This window comes from Hippoglossus stenolepis, chromosome 15 (genome assembly GCF_022539355.2).
Source record: "Hippoglossus stenolepis isolate QCI-W04-F060 chromosome 15, HSTE1.2, whole genome shotgun sequence".
Lineage (NCBI taxonomy): Eukaryota > Metazoa > Chordata > Actinopteri > Pleuronectiformes > Pleuronectidae > Hippoglossus > Hippoglossus stenolepis.
In genome coordinates, this window is record NC_061497.1 from 15,590,879 (window position 1) to 15,611,099 (window position 20,221).

The 20,221-nt window shown below is 42.9% G+C and overlaps 2 protein-coding genes and 1 non-coding gene across 5 annotated transcripts; 2 read left to right on the top strand and 1 right to left on the bottom strand.

Moving 5' to 3' along the window:
* Positions 1-4,088: 4,088 nt before the first annotated feature.
* On the top strand, positions 4,089-8,465 carry LOC118121955 (endosialin-like). Its single transcript, XM_035178283.1, has 2 exons — positions 4,089-5,125; positions 6,479-8,465. Exons 1-2 carry the CDS (start codon positions 4,696-4,698, stop codon positions 8,218-8,220), a joined length of 2,172 nt encoding a protein of 723 aa, XP_035034174.1. The 5' UTR covers positions 4,089-4,695; the 3' UTR covers positions 8,221-8,465.
* Positions 8,466-9,748: 1,283 nt separating this feature from the next.
* On the top strand, positions 9,749-20,181 carry dpp3 (dipeptidyl-peptidase 3). 3 transcript variants are annotated; one of them, XM_035178282.1, is made up of 19 exons: positions 9,749-9,889; positions 11,450-11,608; positions 11,741-11,885; positions 12,026-12,115; positions 12,336-12,473; positions 12,842-12,916; positions 13,145-13,235; positions 13,478-13,608; positions 13,807-13,937; positions 14,836-14,894; positions 15,363-15,557; positions 15,683-15,795; positions 15,879-15,971; positions 16,417-16,479; positions 16,603-16,727; positions 17,394-17,514; positions 18,492-18,671; positions 19,097-19,259; positions 19,389-20,181. In XM_035178282.1, the coding sequence occupies exons 2-19, from the start codon at positions 11,484-11,486 to the stop codon at positions 19,529-19,531; spliced, it is 2,181 nt and encodes a 726-aa protein (XP_035034173.1). In that variant the 5' UTR covers positions 9,749-9,889; positions 11,450-11,483; the 3' UTR covers positions 19,532-20,181. The 3 variants fall into 3 exon arrangements, with proteins under 3 accessions (XP_035034173.1, XP_035034172.1, XP_035034170.1); XM_035178281.1 differs by lacking the exon at positions 9,749-9,889 and adding an exon at positions 9,899-10,039; XM_035178279.1 differs by lacking the exon at positions 9,749-9,889 and adding an exon at positions 10,174-10,323.
* On the bottom strand, positions 9,931-10,012 carry trnas-gcu. The gene has a single exon. It is a non-coding gene; the product is annotated as a tRNA-Ser (tRNA).
* Positions 20,182-20,221: the final 40 nt, after the last annotated feature.

Consider the following 20,221-nt stretch of genomic DNA (forward strand, 5'->3'; position numbering starts at 1 on the left):
CTATTTTTTTTTTCTCCGCTGTTCCATTCTTAACAGATTAAAGAATGCAACGCAAGTATTCTTGTAAATGAGAATCTCTTACACCTTGTTTTATGAGTACATGAATGCAGAAACTAATCACATTCCCCATATTCTATGCACTTAAGGCTCCCATTCCTAAATATGAAGATCATGAGTTGTTCCAATGGAGCTGGTCAGTAGATAATGGTAGGAGCCTGGGTGTGGATGGAGGGCATTCGTGGAGGCTGTGAAAGATGAAACATGTGGACCTTGTCGAGGACGTGGATAAAAGTATCGTCTTTTTCCTGCACTCCACAGAAATCAGCAGGAATGCCTACACTCCATTATTTAACCACAAGGCCGCAGCTAATTGCTTCAGTGTGTGCGTGTGTGTGTGTGCACTTGTGCGTGTGTGTGCGTGACATAAGAAACCAGCGGTTGGGAAAAATGAACAATCGACGTGTCCTGCTGAATTTCATATGGTACAAATGCTTCGAGTCTATACCCCCCCACCGACCCGAGACGAAAAGAAAAGAAAATAACAATGTTGCCTTGACATCAGTGTGGACGTTTGGTGACCTATGGACCAGCAATAAAGAAATAAGGTTTTCTTTTAATTATCAAAGCAAAAACAGGGAAAAGTAGGACACTTGTAAAATAAATTACTTTATGGACTGTTTGTCCTTTATTGAGTTAGTCTTATTACTTCCACTGAGAATAGTCACCCAAGCATTTAATTGCCAATGACTGCTGTATGTAATTGTAAATTACTTAATTAATAAATTAAGTGTTGAATCTTGAATTAAAGAGCAGAAGTTTATTCTCTATACATGCAATTGTGATGACTCGTATTTCATACATACATACATGGCCAATGCTCTTCTTGAGATTACAATGCACACTTAATTCACAAACACATACATCTTATTCCAGTATTACATAAAGAAAACATGAGGAAAAACATAAGAGAAGAAGAGAAGAGAAATCAAACAAAATTTTGAAAACAGCAGTCCCCTTATCAAACCACATTTAAATTCACTAGATCCAGATTTGTATTTTGATCTGCACCAAATTGCACACACTCATAGATTAATGAATGAATCCCTGGGAAATCGGTGAAAATACCAACAACCTGTCTAAAAATGTGAAAGAAAGTAAATGCTATAGGTGCAAAAATACATCCAATAATTTCATGCTCTCCTCACTCACACCTGGAAGTTGGCTCTCCACATTTGAAGGTCTGTGTCCAACTTCCTCTGAGCCACAATCCAACATTCATACCAACATCAGGCTAACATTGGCTAGATGCACAGAGGTGAGTAAATAGGCACGTTTTTTTTCCATCCCTCATTTCTACAAAACACTTAAAAAAATTGCAGGGAAAACTGTCCGAATGTTTACCGTCATATGTTATCCCCATATTTAAATGATTATGGCATCTCCACCCTCCATGCTCTGATGGCTGCCATTTTACGATGAGTTAAAATGTGGCCATTTGTAAAATGCGTAAACACTTGGTTTCCAACATGGCCGAACAACATGTTGTACAAACCGGCTCTGTTCAGCTCCACCCAGCCTTTACAGTGTTAAATACATGTCACATGATCTTTGAGTGAAGGAAAAGTTCCTAAAATCCAGATACCAGAGGTTTAGCTGCCAAAGCACATCAAATCAATAACAGCTACTGGGCTGCTTAAGAAAATAGAATTAGTGGGTTGAAGTGAAATGGGGAGACTTTAGAGCTGGAAGGTACAGTTCCACCTCTTGGAAGCTGGAGGTTGACTATGTACCAGAGCCAGTGAAGATATGTGGCGAGTGGCTAGGACTCAAGGAGGTAGAAAGAAGTGTGCGACCGAGGAGGTGCAGGAATACAAAATCAAGAAATCTGTAGGTTCCATTAGAGGTCATTGGGTTGGGAGATAGAGCATCTTGGAGGTACAGTAAGTTGATTAATGTGGAAGCGGGGAATTGGGAGCGCAGGGCTACGGAAAGGAGAAGTTTAGTCTGTTCTATCAATTACATTTCTGGAATGCGCCTGTGGAGGCGTGGCCGTCTGAGCCGGAGGAGGGTATAACCGGGCTCAATGATAGAATAAACAGACCAAGAGTGGGAGGTTTGGGGTAAATGCAGGGGAAAGATTGTTGACATGGAGCCCAAGTAATGAGACTTAAAAGAGGAGAGGGGGAGAGGACTAACACGAAGATAAGAGAGGGGAGGAGAGCAAAAGGATGCAAGAAACGACAGGAGGGACAAGGGGGCGAAGGAATAACAAGGAAAGGGAGAGAGGAGAGGAGGATGGGGGTAGTCCAAAAGAAAAGCAAAGGAAGACAGGAGGAGGATGAGGGATGAGGAGGAGGAGAGGGAGGAGGAGGAGGAGGAGGAGGAGGAGGAGGAGGCAGTGGGGAACAAGACCAAAAGGCTCTTCGGGTTCTCCGGGTTCCTGAGGTTTTATGTTCGTTGTCCCTCATAGTTCCGATAGTCGTTACATAACTGGAAAAGACTGCTGAATCGTTAGGCTGTATATATTGTGTGTGCCAAAACCAACATGCCATGGCCAGGCGACTCATCTGCTGTACACACAGAGAACACAGGCTTCCACACACACACACACACACAGACACACAGACACACAGACACACACACACACACTGACTGGGACTGATAACTGACTCACACACACACGTAGACAATGGCTTTTCCATCCCATCATCCTGCGTTCAGAGGGTGAAACTTTACTGTTATTTTTATGTTGCATTAAAGAGCCATTTTACACCAGGAATATAGAGGAAAGCTGCCAGATGTAATAATGATATCAAGCTGCTTCAGCTTTGCTGTGTGTGGCAGGTCACACACACACACACACACACACACACACACAAACAAGAGAAAATGTGATGTGCATTATTGTGAAGTTTTCAATTTAGCTTGTTTGTGCGGTGGACCATATTTTGCAGTCTCTCACCCCGGTTGTTGTTTTTAACATTCCTTGAATCCTCAAATCAGAGTAATTGGCTTCACCCGCTGCAGAGTTACAAGGGAAAAAAAGGAAAAGAAACAGATCATATTTTTCTATATTTTTCTTTGGAAAATACAAACTCGGCCTTTGACTTTGTGCCAGACGTGCCATTCATGGCGGACAGATCATGTGACGGCAGTGGAGGTGCCCCTGGTCTACACCCCTGCTCCCCAGCTACTGAGAGGTCAGGCTGATGCACATCTGGCATTTCCTGTTTCCTCTTCTCCTCATGCCCCCGAGTGATAGCCACACTTACACATACACTTAGGCATCTGGGCCCATACAGGGTTATTGTAAACAGCATCAGAATTAACTAGCACACGTGCACGTGCACGTGCACGCGCGCACACACACACACACACATGCATTCATGCATGGTTCAACAGGTATTCCTGCTACTAATGTTTCCATTGGCCTGTAAAAACGTCCAGCTGCCATCAACTCTGTAGACAGACAAAGACAGATGAAGTGGAGGGGTGGCAGCAGATGATGAGAAAACCAAATGAAATATGATGTAAAGAAAGAAATGGAGAAAGAATGAGACACAAAAATAGAGAGGCTGACAGAGAACAAGAGAGACAGACGGAGAGACAGAAGGTGAAGGAGAAAAAAGAAGAAGGGAGAAGAAGGAGGGGGAGACAATCTTTGCATCTCAGAGCTGACAAACTCTTTCCACTCCTGTGGATGCTGTGCAGTGTGCACTAATATGCGTGTGTGTGTGTGTGTGTGTGTGTGTGTGTGTGTGTGTGTGTGTGTGTGTGTGTGTGTGTGTGTGTGTGTGTGTGTGTGTGTGCGTGTGTGTGTGTCTGAAGCCATAGGCAAGATGGGGGACAGAATGGTGCCGTATGGTTTTCATAACTCTCTGAGGGTGTTCAATTCAGACACACAGACACGCACAGACACACACACAGACACACACCACACCCCCTCCCCCTCCCCCACCCCCCAACCCGTCAACCCCTCCAGCCCTCTCTAATACACTCACACACACTTTACCAGCCCCCTCTTCCAAAAACACACAATTCTTTTTCCTCTACGTAGCCCCCCCTCCCTTCCACCCTCCCCCATCTTTCTCTCTTTCTGAGGTTCAGTCAGAAAACCAACTTTGCAGAGGCAAGAAAAGCCCCGGCAGGATCAGACACAGGAGAGGATTGGTCATTGAAACTCATCAGTTTCATTCAGGACTCTAATTAGAACCTTTTGGATGCAACTGGGGAGATTTGTCCATTCAACAATTTTGAACTCGGAACTCTATTGATACTTCACTGGACTTTATTTTGACCATATTGGGCTGTATTGGACCATCAAGGCTGTGCCACCGTTCTGTGTTGGTTTGTATTAGTTTGGAAATCGATCTCACTTTGGCTGCAGTGCTGATGAATGGAGTTTGACTGATTCTGCACCGTAGGACTGTCTGCCGAAAGGTTTGAGTAATCAGGCATCAATTTTGGACTAATCTGTCTCAGATTACTATTAGACCAGATTATTTATTTAAACACACAAACAGGGTAGAAAAGTCAACATTGGCAAGTTGCAGTTAACTTAAGTGAAGCGGTTGAATTTTGGTCAGATTTGTTTGGACAGGAGGCCAGAAAAGATAGTCACCTACATTTATTAGGTTATTTATTTTGACAGTAAGGCTGCGGCACTCATTTGAATGTTGGTCTAGTTAAAAACTCATGTCTCGGTGGAGGATGCAAAAGACCAGGAGCAGTAGCAGCTGCAGCAGCATGAGTCTCCTGTGTGTCCTGCTGCTGACCATCTATCTGGCTCCTGGAAGCCAAGGCCAGAGGCTTAGGGAGACGGATGGGGATCAGCAAGGAGCCAGGGCTCAGCTGGCAGAGGAAGACGCAGTCTGCCACCAGGAGGGATGCTATGCGGTCTTCCTCCAGAAGAGGGCCTTCAGGGAGGCTGGGAGGAGCTGCCGGGAGCGAGGTGGGACCCTGGCAACCATGCATACCCGTGAGGCAGCGGGTGTGGTCCATGAGCTGCTGTCGGCTATGGAGTTGCAGGGGACCAGGTCAAGGCTTCGTCTCTGGATCGGGCTGCACAGACCTCCACGCCAGTGTTCAACCACTCGACCACTCAGAGGATTCGTCTGGGTCACAGGCAAAGACTCACTTTTTTGACATTTGACCCCTCACTGTGATATTGACCCTCATCACCATATATCTGACATCTTATTGGGTTTTTAAAAGTAAGGGCAGAGAGAGAAAAATAATTAACAATTTCAGTTTCTCAAGTTTCTGACAGTGATCTAATGGAAAATCTCAGCGTAACTGAGGCTGAATCTGGTCAGAAACTCACCACTTAGAGAATTACCATCTTGACATAACTGTTTCTGACAGTGTTTCCAGTCAAAATGTCCCCTCTCTAAACTCTTTGTCAGACTTTGGTAGAGGGGCCGGCCTCCAGAGCTCCATACTAGATGGTTATTACATTAACTACTTTTGTTTCACCGAGACAGAGCTGGCGCGACAGGGGAGGCTCTAACCCCCCCTTGACCTCACTATTACCTCTCAACCTGATTTAGTCATCACACAAACCTCTCCCACTAAAAACCAGATGGGTATTTTATCACTCAATGTGTCTTCAGTCAGAGAAGACACAAACGTCTGATGAGGATTGGTTTACCCAAATTATAAAAAATTGTTTCACACCCATCCCTTATAGCAACTAGCCATATTCACAGATATTTTTTAATTTGTTTTATTTTTATTTGATTTTATTTTTACCACTGAGAATAATGAGATAAATTCAATCTGGCAAAAGTAAAGTTTTTATGGGGCAGCATGCCCAAACCCAAACCCAAATATTGATATTGAATTCTATACAATATGATAAAATCCACAATGCATCATGAAACTTTAGTACTTTATATAGACGCTAGCACCACTTTAGGAAGGAATAAACAAGTTTCTGAAATATTTATTACTGCCTACTTGTTAGCACAATACAAAAAAACCTACTCATTTTGGTGGCGGCATAACCCTATATTCACCAATGACAGAAATAGAGAGGCTATAGAATAGTATTGCTATAAAAATTATTTTACTTTAATATCTATTTATGCAGGATTTTTTAATATATAGAGTTATGGTGAGTCCTAGTGGCAATATCAAAAACAGACAATGTCTCTGAGAGCAACACATAGCCTTCTGCTACACTTCCACCCCCACTGAATTAAACTCATAGTAAGGCTGTCACTTTTTATTCAAAATTCAAACATTCATTTAAGGGGGGGGGTTCATATTCGAACTGCAATGAGCTACAAATGCTCTATTCTATACATGTCAACTTCCATTGTGATAATCTTGAGGATTAACACTTTAAATGCGTCACATAGATAACATATTACATAACATCAAAAACATTAGAGATAGTCTGAAAGTAAAATAAGAGGATCAAAAACAAGGCTTTTTTACTTTTACTAACCTGGTCTTTGTCTTTATTTTCCAATAGGAGACCAGGATGGCCAGTTCACCAACTGGCTCCGTGAAGACACCCCCGGGACTTGTGCCGCCCCTCGCTGTGTGGCCATGGCGGTCCACACTTCAGAGGGTGGACGTGACAGCAGCGACAACTTCCGGTGGCTCGATGGCTCCTGCGCGCTGCCGCTGGATGGATACGTTTGCCAGTACAACTACAGAGGAATGTGTCCACCGCTGGAAGACGAGGGTAACGGTCCAGCTGTTTACACCACCCCATTTCACCTTGTCAGCACCCTGCTGACTCATGTGCCCTATGGGTCTGTAGCTGCTCTGCCGTGTCCTGCAGACAGTTCGGACCCGGATGCTCCTGCTGAGCAAACCATACTGTGTATGGAGAGAGATGACAAGACAGTGGGCTGGTCCAGGGATGCCCCGCTCTGCTCTTTCAGTGCAGCTCCAAAGAACCAGGACTGGTGTAGCGGGGATCATGGATGTGACCACTTCTGCCAAAACACAGATAACGACTACTACTGCTACTGCTCTGAGGGCTTTACAATAGATGAGGATGGATACAGCTGCAAGCCCGACCCTCTCAGCCCAACTGATCCCCCTGAGTTGCCCTCCGACTCCGCTGGTCCCACCGACCAAACCCACATGAGTGAGGCCTGCTTGGAGATGGGGTGCGAGTACAACTGTGTGGAGACACAGCGGGGCAAACGCTGCACGTGCCCCCCGGGTTACCAAATGGGCCCAGATGGACGCAAATGTACTGACGTAGATGAATGCCGGCAGCAGCCATGCCCGCAACACTGTGTCAACATCCCAGGCACCTTCCACTGCACCTGCCACTCTGGCTACCAGCAAGACGATGAGGGTGAGTGCGTGGACGTCGATGAGTGCCTCGATGAGGGCAGCTGTGAAGGCACTTGTGAAAACACTGTGGGTTCCTTCACATGCCTTTGTAACCCTGGGTATAAAATGGTCAGCGGAGGAGAGTGTGTGGATGTGGACGAGTGTGTGGGGGAGTCGCCCTGCCAGCAACAGTGTCTGAATTATATGGGAGGGTACCAGTGTTACTGTGACAATGGCTATGACCTGCAGACAGATGGACTTACTTGCCTGCCTTCACCAGATGATGAAGAATATTCCACTCTGACCCCTGACCCAAGCGACCCGGCTCACATATCAGATATGGACCCTGACCATGATAATCCATGGTCCACTTCTTTCACCCCGGATCCAAACTTTGAAGCTGAAACTAACTTTGACGTTTTATGGTTTACGGAAGCCCCTGAAGGACTCTCTCCTGACCTGGCTCAAGGGGGAGACAATCACTTGAACCAATGGGATGCCCTGTCACCAAAGCAATATCAGACGGCCCCGTCCCCCACGCAAAAATACAACACGGGCAATGAAATCGATAATGAGGCTAAGACAGGAGGTAGAGAGGCTGATGGTGGGGTGGGAACTGAGACTGAAAATGGGGCCGCCACTGGGAATGGGGACAGATCTAAGATGGACAGTGCAGAGGATGTCAGCGGCACGGAGGAGGTGGGAGATGAATCCGCTGCGGGTAAACAGAAACATGACAAGAGCTGGCTGCTGGTTGCCCTGCTGGTGCCTCTGTGTGTGTTCCTTGTAGTGATGCTGGCCTTGGGGATTGTCTACTGCACCAGCTGTGCGGTGGACAAGAGCCTGAGCTTCTCAAACTGCTATCGCTGGGTACTCCCTACACCGCCTCCTGACAGGAGGAATGGCAAAACCCAAGCATGAACCCTAAAATAAACAAACGAAGAAGCACATGCACACACACACACACAGATGTGCTGAATGTCCAGATGTCTGTTAACATTTCTCTTATGGTACAGGACTGGTCATCGAAGCTACCATTTGGATATAGTACAGCTGACCGGCTTCGCCCTCATCAAGGAAAACTTAATTCTTTCTGCTGCACACTCTCTGTAAATAATTCACTCTTTCATCATGTTTTTAAAATTCAATAAAACCATGAAACTGGCGAAACACTGTGTGGTTTGTAAGCCTATCTAACTTATGAAAGAAAACACTTTTCGAAATCAAGGGGAAAGTGTGTGGAAAGAATGTGTGGTTATGGCTTTATGGCTCCGTGTGTGCAAAGAAAACGAAGAATTTTCCAAATTTTCTCTTTAAGAAGGAACAAAAAATGGGGGAAAGGAAAGACAGACAAATGCACTTCAGTTTCCTTCATTGTGAATACTCGCCTCTATGGTGGCTGATGTTCTAGGCTCTAGTGATTCCATTTCGTGTTGTCCTCTGTCAGGGGCATCCAGGAATTGTAAGAACTGACAGTTTAACATAATGAATTAAATCATGAAAAATAAAAAAAAAGGCACTGAGGTCTCATGGTTCATGGGTTTAAGGTTATCCCTGAACCCTAGGGATAGGATAACCCTAACCAATGGACTTCCAAGTAGTCTGCAAACATCCTCATGAAGCAGGAACTGTTTGTTCTTGTTAGTGGCAGGAATTGGAGCGACAGAAAATTATGTAAGGCATTAAATGACTTTAGCCTAACATGAGCAGGATTACAGAGCATGCTGAAGTGGTGGAACAGAGCGGACACCTTTGAATATGAGAAAGAGGAATGATGAGGGAAATCTAACAAACCTGAATACAATTGAAGTAAATGGCGACCACTTGCTAAAACGTAAAAAACAACAGAAAAAAAAACATAAACTGTGAGATCTAACGATACTCACAAGTTCTTAGTAGGTTGAGGATAACAGGGGATATTTAGGCTAAAAACATGGTGTTAATGATTCCATTTCGAGTCAAATTTGAATGTCGGGCCTTACGGACACTTGGATGACACCACAGGAGCAGAATGGAGGCTTTTTCTGTTTTACCATTTACTTCAATTGTTTTGGATTTGGCTGCAACGCTGTTTATCCCTGAAACTCAAAAAGTGTTTTGTGGACTCAAACACTTCACCCGCTCCTCCATCGCCATAGAGGTGAGTAGATAATGAGTGAATGTTCATTTTTGGGTGAACTATCCTTTTAAGCCTCAACAAGGAAGAAGCAAGAAGAGACGACTTTATTCCCACCGGAGGTGAGCGCTGACCCGCCCCCTACCCTGCCTCTGATTGGCTCACCTTGAGTTTCTGACACTCACCGTAACCAATCATAGGTCTTCAAGCCGAAACCAGAGACCAACCAACGAAGGCAGTGAGTACTCGCCAATTAGAAGCAAAGGTAAAGAGGAGGGTCGTCACTCACCTCGGGTAGACAGAAAACAAGGATGTAAGAAGAAGTAGATCCAGCAGGTGGCGGTAATGCGCCTTGACGTCAGTTTGAACCCGACAATAAGAAGAAGAAGAGACTTGAGACCACAGGAAGATAAAAGTGACCTTTTCCAGACGAACACGTTTGTGGCCTCTGTTGCTAACGTGTCTCGTTCAGAGGTAAAACATGTTAAAACTGCTCCAAAGATGGAAAAAGTGTTCGACGAGGATGGGATTCGAACCCACGCGTGCAGAGCACAATGGATTAGCAGTCCATCGCCTTAACCACTCGGCCACCTCGTCGCGTGTCCGTGCATGGATAAACCTGCGGTATTTATTCCAGTCAAAGAGAACATTTTCAACTATAGCTGATATCGCATTAGGAGCTGTTATGTGATCCGTAGCATCTACTTTAGAGCTCGTGTGTTTGACTTTGAACGTCGATATATTGCTGCGATGATATTCGTGCAGTCCGGCGACGCTACTGGTTCAACCAGCTGTCAATCACAGTATCCGAGCTGCGATTGGTCGAGGGGCGGGCTGGTTTTTGAATGGATGCAGGAAGTGTGCAGCGTGAGACTGCAATTTGACTTTAGCTCTTCCAGGAAATCACGGTAACAAGCTATTGAGTTTATTTTAACATTTATACCTGTTCAAACGCCCTGAATAGCAGCCGGGCGTGTACAGGAAGAGGTTAAATTGTATTTTCTGCCTGATGCTTTGCTCACAGAAGTCGTGGTTGGTGCGTTTAAACGCTACAAACGCAGCAGCCGGCTTAGCATGCACGCTAGGAGCTAATGTTAACACTGAGCTGAGCAGTCGTTGAGCGTCTGAACGCTGTTTATTTAAATGTGAGGTTTTATTGTTGTCCCGCTGTTTGTTGTCTCGTGGTTCTAAACACGTTGCTCTCGGTCTGCAGCTCGTTCTCTGCAACTTTTTCTAATTTTGAGGGGTTTTAATGAAAAGTGTAAAAGAAACCTGGCCTCGGTGATTTACTACTCTCACGGTTCAGTTACGTTTATTTCTATTGGACACTGTCTGCTGGCAGGTGTTTCGCTTCTGTCTGAGTCCCAACAGTTTTGCGTGTTAACTTACCTCCTTGATGCTGTAACTGTATCCTGACAGTGTCAACACTTCAGTTCATCGTCTGTCTCTTCAGAGCTGTCAAGAACCATAAGAAAAGCCCACCTATAACAAAACAAACATCAGAATCCATTAATGTATCAGTGATTGAAATATTATTGTTGTTAGATTAGTCAGTGGACAGTTACTTATTTGTCAGCTAATGTCATTTCATGATTGATTATGACTTAGTACTTATTCTTGTATCTAACCAATTTTCAATGTATTTGTATGGGGGTATGCTAAATAACAGCTCACTCTATAATACAGTACAGTTCAACAGCATCTAAAACAAGTCAACAACTATTTATAACAGTTACCAGGAAGCAGGATTACTTCATTTTTCATGAAGGGGGGGACTTTTGTATTACTGCATTACTACAGCTACCGTTACTTATTAAATTGGCAACTGCTGAGTAAACTAATGAGCTATTTCCATAATGATAGATAAAGATAATGCGTGTTTGTACAATAATCAGGCTGCTGAACCTGCTGCAGACAGGCAGAGCTCATGGTGTCAAAAAACCAACAGCCACTTTTTTTTCCTTTTTTCATATTCTACTAAACATATACTTCCTTCCTTCTCTTTCTCCTTCCCCCCCCCCCATCTTAATTCAGTTCCTTATCAACGTCGGTGAACCTCTGTCTGAAGATGGTGGACTCTCAGTACTACCTCCCGAATGACATTGGCATCTCTGCACTTGACTGTGGGGAGGCCTTCCGCTTGCTTTCACCCCAGGAGAAGATGTACTCCCACTACCTGTCGCGTTCCGCCTGGTACGTTACTAATCTGTATATGTTGCAAGTTGAAGTCAATACTATTGACATAAACAAATCAATAGGTTTTAATGGAATGGGTACTGCGAAAAGCAATATCTCACCTGATCAAAAAACTGTCGCCTGTCTTAGGTATGGTGGTCTTGCAGTGTTGCTGCAGACGTCCCCTGAATCGGCGGACATCTTTGTCCTGCTGCAGAAAATCTTCAGGAAGCAGACACCTTCACAGCTGGCACAGGTCGCCACAGCAGCTGGACTCAGCTCTGAGGAGTACCAGGTACACCGTCTAGTAATCTGTGGCTGTTTCTCCTCATGTCTTAGCTCACTCTTTCATCCACAACCAAATACAGACTCATGGAAAGTTTTTGCCACATACTTAAAATACTTAAATACATTTTTCTTGTTTTTCACATGTAGGCCTTCTTGGTGTATGCAGCAGGTCTGTATGCCAACATGGGAAACTACAAGTCTTTTGGTGACACAAAGTTCATCCCAAATCTGCCTCAGGTAAGAAGGCCTGCTGTCTCATATGTAAAACCCACTCCTGCTTTGTGAACAGTTTTATAGGTGGTGGACACAAAAAGCATCTGTACAGTCTTCTGATACTACAAGAACACCATTAAACACCTTAAATGTGTCAATATAAGTTTCAGTGTATGATCCATAATGCTTCTTTACTGCTGCAATATATTTTGAAGCCCTCTTCATCTGTGGTATGTCCACCCAGGACAAGCTGAAAGCTCTGGTGAAGGCCAGCCAGGCATTTCAGGACCAGCCCACTGAGATGGAGGCGCTGTGGAACAGCTGCTCGTGTCTTCTCTACTCTCTGGAAGACAGACAGAAACAACTGGGTCTGGGCGACAAGGTGGGTTCAGTGCAGAGTTCAGCCAGCTTGGACTGAATCATTTTTGCCTGTTTAACAAAAAAGTTTGTTTTAAGTTTTCAAGACTTGACATATTTGATTAGTTAAATTCTGCACACTGCTTTAGGGCTGGCATTAGTGGCGTTTGTCTCTGTAGCAGGTATTTCCTGTTTCATTTATTAAATGTTACCCGTGTCAGACTTTGAACGTTTCAAGTCACAGGTCCAACTGTCGACAGGCTGGTGTTTTCAGATTGGCTGCTGACCACACCATTGCCACACCTCAAATTTCCAGTGAGCAGAACAAGTGACCTGCCTCTCTGACCCCATGAGAAAATACATGGTTCATTAACGCTTTTTTCTTCTCTTTAGGGAATCACCACTTACTTCTCAGGAAACTGCTGCTTGGAGGATGCTGAGCTGGCTCAGAAGTTCCTTGACTCAAAGGTAAAGTGAATTCACCCCCACATCCAATGCTCTTGCTGCCACCATTCTTGTCCATTTCTCCTGTAACATGTAAGCTTTTCTCTCATGTTGTTGATTTTGGCTGAAGCCTGACTTATAATATTCCTTTTATCTCTTTTGCATTTTGATGGCTCGTCCTGTCTTTGTGTTTTTTCCTGCTCTTGTCATGTATATTTCAGTCTAATTTGATTTGTGCTGTGTTTACTCTAGAAACTTTCGGCATACAACACACGTCTTTTCAAGAGGGACAATGGAGGGAAAGCCTGCTATGAGGTGCGCTTGGCCTCAGCTGTGCAGAAAGGTAAGAATTGTAGAGAGACGTAAACTGAGTTTCACATGAGAATCAGAATAATATTTATAACTATCAGCAACTATCACTAACCATGTTTATGTGTATATGTGAACTTGTATCACATCATGTTAGTCCTCATGTTGTATCAAAGACATTCTACCCTGTGATCTCAAATACACAACTATTACTGACAATTGAATTTGGAGAAAGTTGACGATGCTTTACAGTCTAAATCTTCTCTGCTGCTTCAGATTGTGCTGTGGACGGTGAATGCGAGTCGTCCTGCGGCAGCTTCAGCTTTGAAGACAAAGAGTTCACTGTGAAGAGAGGAGACTACGCTCCTCTCATGGAGAAAGTCAGCTATTACCTCCAACAAGCACAGGTGAGAGATCAGGAAACAAATGGGGTGTGTAGTCCATGTTTAGTCTGTGCTCCCAAAAATTCTGTTGAGTACTACAGGAACAAATTCACCAGAATATGAAGTTTAACAATATAAATGTATCCAAGTTTCCTAGAAACAGTTTCCTCTGCCACCTTTCCACTTTCATATTATCTTTCTGTTTCCAAATTTTCGACACAGGGCTACGCTGCCAATGAGAACCAGAGAAAAATGCTGGAAGAGTATGAACGCAGCTTCACCCTTGGCTCAGTTGAAGCCCACAAAGAAGGCTCTCGCTTTTGGATCAAAGACAAAGGACCAATTGTTGAGAGGTGAGTCCACTGAGCCAAAGTAACATCTACTGAACATGTGAAGTGAAGGTGGCTCCATTATTTAGTGCCTGCTTAATTCCAAACGGATCTTGGAAATGAAACCTCAGAACTCATAATTTGAAAGAACCGTTGATGTCTTTACATGCGATAAAAAAGCATTTTAACATTGTGTTTTATTATATTTATGAAAGATGGAGTTAATGCAGAAAACAAACCTGTTGTTGTGTATAACTGAAACCAAAGTGTGCAGCTGGAAGATCTGTGGACTTTGCTATTTGATTATATGATGCAAGAGGACTCTTTATTTAAACTAGTAGTTCATTGCAGGTTTCTAAACATGCCAGTTTGGACTGGGCTGTTTGTTTCGCCTGTGGTTATCATGGTTGCAGTTTTCTTTCTGAAACCGTAAAAGTGACTGAAGACAGGCTGCACAAAGAGCTGTTCGCCTGTTTATTCAAAGTTCAATGAAGCTGGGCTCAGTGCACAGAACCTGAACTGGAGAATCAGTTGTCATTGCTGTTGTCGTGATCCAACAACTGCACTTGTGTTGATGAGTCCCAGCAGCAGCTGCTGCTACGGAGTACTGGTTGCCTGTTTATTCAAAACATGTCCAAATATATTAAACACATCACCAGGTGCATGTGAAAGCAGTGATGCAACAAACCAGTCAACTAGAAAAAAGCCAAATATAGACATTCAAATATATAAACATAAGACGGTGAGGAATTATTGTCTTATCAATCTGTCACTTCCTTGTAGACCAAACCTTCATTCGTAATATTTCTTGGTTGTTGACCTTTGCATCTGCTGTTTAATCAATCTCTATTGTGTAAATCACCTGATCCTTTCTCCCTCTGCCCTTTATTCCCTATGACACCTCCTTCTCTTCTTCTCTCAGTTACATAGGTTTCATAGAGAGCTACAGAGACCCATTTGGCTCCAGAGGAGAGTTTGAAGGTAACGCTGCACTGACTGATGATAGTGAGACTCTGGACCTCTCCAGGTTTTATGGCTGTGATACAAAGTTGAAGACTATTGGGGAAATATTAACCTTGTCACTTAGCAACTAAAACACCACATATACAAAAATAATTTAATTTAAATTAAATTTAAATCATCACAATTTAGTGTTAAAAAAGAAAATGAGTGAATGCTGCTAGCCAACCATTGTCAATATGTAATTGTTTTTAATATAAAATGTAGCTTTACTCACTTTCAAAGAGAGCAGCTCATGTGTGAATGAATAAAAGATGCTGTACAGAATGTCTACATAATTCATAATGCAGGAGGATTCATATTTCATGGTCTTTTCTTTTTTTGAAGGAGTATGATTTTTCTTGAGTTTTGTGTTTTAGTTTCTGATTCGTCGTTAGGGTTGTGGGTTTTATATTCTTCTTAATTCCGGTCTTGTGGTTTCACTTCCAGGTTTTGTTGCTGTGGTGAACAAGGCGATGAGTGAGCGTTTCGCGAAGCTGGTGAGCTCAGCGGAGGTCTTGCTTCCTGAGCTGCCTTGGCCCAGGGAGTTTGAGAAGGACATTTTCCTTAAACCCGACTTCACCTCGCTGGATGTTCTCACCTTCGCTGGCAGTGGAATACCAGCTGGCATCAACATCCCCAACTGTACGTGCACTGAGATGTCAGACGCTGTTGAAAAGCTTCACATTTACCCATTTCACATGGTTTTAAATTGTGAAATTACAGTGCGGTATTACACTTACATAGTGTTTGTGTGTGTTTTTGTACAGACGACGACATCAGACAGTCAGAGGGCTTTAAAAACGTGTCGCTAGGCAACGTGCTGGCTGTGGCCTACGCTACACAGAAAGAAAAACTCACCTTCCTGCAAGAGGAAGACAAGGTAACACACTAGCCTGTTTCTTACACAACTGCTCTTGCCTGTCACACACTCCAATCCTTTGTGTTTGTGTGTTGTTGCTCTAGGATCTGTTTATCAAGTGGAAGGGCCCATCGTTCGAGGTGCAGGTTGGACTTCATGAGCTGTTGGGCCATGGAAGCGGCAAACTGTTTGTCAAGGTTAGTCAAACATATGGTTTTATATCCTGTAAATGGAATTGTGATACATTACATGGGAATATTGTGATACTAATTTATTGTGTAAGTGTTCTCTGTGGCTGTACATTGTGTAGTTGATACTGTCTACTGATGGAAAACAGTTCACTGACTGTGGTCGCGTGTCCATTAAAGTGAAGTGATGTCAGCACCACAGAATTAGGCTGCACCATTTGTGGTCACATGAATGTTAAATACCACATACACAAGCAATTAGCTGAAAACAACAACCACAATGTTAAGTTAGAAAATGTCTGTTGCCCTTAACTTTCCATGTTATGTTAAGGAAAGAAATTTAAACAGTATACAGTCAGCAACATTTAAATGCAGTCCATTTACCACTTACTGGGACTTGGACAACTAGGGTTGTAAAATCTAAATCGGGATTGGTGTGTTTTTATTTACGAAGGATGACGAAGGCAAGTTCAACTTCGACCAAAACAAGGTGATCAACCCAGAGACTGGAGAACCGGTGAGTTTTTCTTTTGTGTGTGTACATTTACCTGCTCACTGCACAGACTGAACGTAATTCCAGTGTTTCACTTTGCATCCAGCTGGTGAACAAGTGACTGATAAGTGTGAGCTTGTCTTTCAGGTGTCCAGTTGGTATCGGGGCAGCGAGACGTGGGACAGTAAATTCTCCACCATCGCCTCCTCTTATGAAGAATGCCGCGCCGAGTGTGTCGGACTCTACCTGTGTCTCATCAAGAAAGTACTCAGGTATGTGTTGAATAGTTTATAAACCCTCCTACACCTGTATCTCTGTACATTTGAAATGTATAAGTAACAGAGAGAAGCGTGCACAATGGATGCTGACAGGGGCGGCAGAAGAGAATACACCTCTTCCATCTCTCAGGAACAGAATGAGGACAAAGAGGATTTTTAAATTTTTTTTATCCCAGCCATTGTCAACCCGTTTACGTTTGAGCTTCTGCCAGCCGACAGAGTTGTTGACACTGAAGCTGTTTTGCTCAGTGACGTTCAGTTAATCACATCTGGGAAGTTAATGCTGCATTGAATATGTGGCTTTTTAGATGTGAGTGTTATTTATGATGTGAGACTTTGGCCGCATTACCTCAAAATGAATGAAGTATGTCGGTGTGATTTGCTATTGGGTGTGATTTATGTAGCAAGGCGAGCCAATAGAAAATTTAAATTGTAGACTAGAAAATGTTTTTTACACATCAAAGACATAAAAAAACATCTTCATAAAATATAATCCAAAGATTTTGCTGTAGCTTTCAATTATTGACAAAACAAGTTATGGATCTCATCGCGTCATTTAGGCCCAATCAAATAATCTGAGTGGAGAGGTTATTAGTACTGATAAATCCGGGTGACCAACCTATTTACTGACGTGTCTGTGTGTGTGTTTGTGTGTTCCAGTATCTTTGGCCACGAAGACGAGGACGCCGAGGACGTAGTGTATATCAACTGGCTCAGTATGGTCAGAGCTGGACTGTTGGGCCTGGAGTTCTACACAACTGAGAGCAAGAGCTGGAGACAGGTAATCTCTATAGCCATCTCTCTTTTCTTGGACTCGGCCTGTATTACACTAACAGGCCCACTCCAAACTATTTGTTCATCAAAATTACATATTTAAATGTTTTTTCTATAAAGAATTCCCCTTAAAATAGCTTAGATTTACTTCTTCCTTCTCCATTTTGTGACTGGAATCAACAAGTTAGTGATCACCTGCACTTAAGGAACCTTTTACAGCTACTGAGCTCCTCCCACAAGTTGACAGGATTGGTTTCTTAGGTTTGTGACATCACAAAGCCTGATTGTTGGAATCCAATTTTTCAGACTGGCATTTGTTTACTCAGTCACGGCGCTGACTGCTTATTTTGCTCATATATATATATATATATATATATAGATCTATCTATGTCTTTTATCATATAAAAGCCAAACATGTTTAAAAAGTTCTTGGATGAGGGTGAGAAATAAGACACATTTATAAAGTGACTTTCTGACATTAAAGTATATAATTTACTAAGAAAACTGAAGTGATCACATGATTGATGCAGAATAGTTTGGTAGTTTGACTCTACATCTGCTATGTTGTACACAAAAAGTCATTAGTTTATTCAGTGGTGGTTGTTTGTAAAGTTTTAGTGTGAAATCTTTAAATCTCATGGTAAAGGAACAGCAAAATATTTATAATGTTGTATCAGTCAAATAGTTTATACTTGGATAATTGGCCTGGATAATACAGGCCTTGGCTCACAACCTATAAAATGACTCATAAGTTTCAGTTATGTAGAATATCAGAGACGCATAGTGTCGGGCGATCAGTGTTTACAAGAGACGTCAATGTAGAGACCATTAACCGTCTGTTTCTCACAGCCCGACTGGCTCAGTCTCATGTGTCTGTGTTGTTTTATAATTCAGCTTATAGTATGTCTGCCTCAGTCTAAACATGAGTGTCAGATTGTGTACACACTGTATGTCACATGTGTGCGTTTTCTGCGTCTGTCTCAGGCTCACATGCAGGCTCGTTTCGTGATCCTGGGTGTTCTGCTGGAGGCCGGGGAGGGCCTGGTGGGCCTGGAGGAAGTGACCGGGGTGGACGGCAAGCCCGACGCTCGGATCACACTGGACCGAAGCAAGATCCACACTGTGGGCAAGAACGCCATCCACAGGTTCCTCTGCAAACTGCAGGTAAATCTTTACTTCAATGGTTCGAACAGTAGAGAAAAAAATGTGTTGGCTTTTTTAAAGAAATAAAGCAATATTGTGGAAATAAACTTATTGCACTAATACACTACTGAGAATTCCCTATTATCAAAGTTAGAGCAGAAACTATAAGTTCATTAGTTAACCGACATAGAACTGGTCTGTTTTTGATATTTCACTGATCTTATTAGTCGATTTTTCTTAGTCTTTAATAATAATAGACTGAATGTATTAGACCTCTCAGTTCAGGCTTTGGGAAACAGTGATGGATATTTTCTTATTTTCTGATGTTTTTATAAACTAAACATAATTGTGGTTTAATCAAGACAATCAGCAAATTAATCAATAAATCAGTCAACAAAAAATGAACTACCAACCTCTTTTATTAACATGATTCCACCCGTTTGCAGGTCTTAAAGTCGACCGCGGATGTGGAAGGAGGCCGGGCTCTGTACGCTTTCTACTCCACTGTCAGCGACACCGGCACCCACAACTTCTTGCGTCTTCGGGAGACAGTGCTGCTGAGGAAGGAAGCACGAAAGATGTTTGTCCAGGCCAACACCAAAGTCAACGGTGTGTACTTTTGACCTGTTGTTATGGGGATTATCTCACACTCGTTAATAGATGGATAGTACGTAAGCAGGAGCAGCTGTAGCCTCTTGGGTTGATAATTCAGTGTTTGTCTGACTGTGTGGTTTCCAGGGGACAGTGTTGAGCTGGTGGAATATGAAGGCAGCGCGGCAGGATTGATCTGCTCCTTCACCGAGCGCTTCCAGGACGATGCAGAGAAGCTGGAGGCCGACCTTCTGGAGATGAGCAAAAAAGACGCCCCCTGCTGGTGTTGATGGACGTCCCATCCATAGGCTTCAAAAGTTCCAGCTAAAATCAACACTTTTTTTTAGCCAAATGTTATTAGAGAGGTGCTACTTATTGAATGTTTAAAAAAAAAACTTTAAGAGGACACTTCGATAGAGAGACTAAATTACCACAAACAAAGCCATAACACATTTGTCAAAAGACACCAGCTCATATATTCTTAAAGCACCAGTTCAGTTTAGTACAACAACATCATTCCTTTTGATGAGTTTAGAAAAGTTCTTTTTCTGATAAGAAGTACTGTTAAGTTTCCATTAAACCAGTGCTGCCTGACGGTTACAATGCTGGGTATAACAGTCTATTTAAATTACTGTTGGTCACAAATTGGCTTCACAAATCTTCCCAAAATGATCATGAGAAATATTTTGTCTCTACTCACAGTTGACTTTTGGCTAAAAAGGTTCTTTACAACTAGTCCTCTCAGTTAAATGTTTGTCAAGCATCGGCGTTCATGATTATCTGAAAGCTTAAGATGATATTATGGTAACACAAAAACACTTAATGCTTAAAGAATTAAAAGATGAATTGACTGTTCAAAATATTGTTGTTTGGAAGGCCTAAAAAAAGTGTACTGAAGAAATGTAGTGTTGATCTACACAATAAAAATTGTTTGATAAGATCTTAGTGGATTTTTTTTCTACCAGAGCCACAAAATAAAT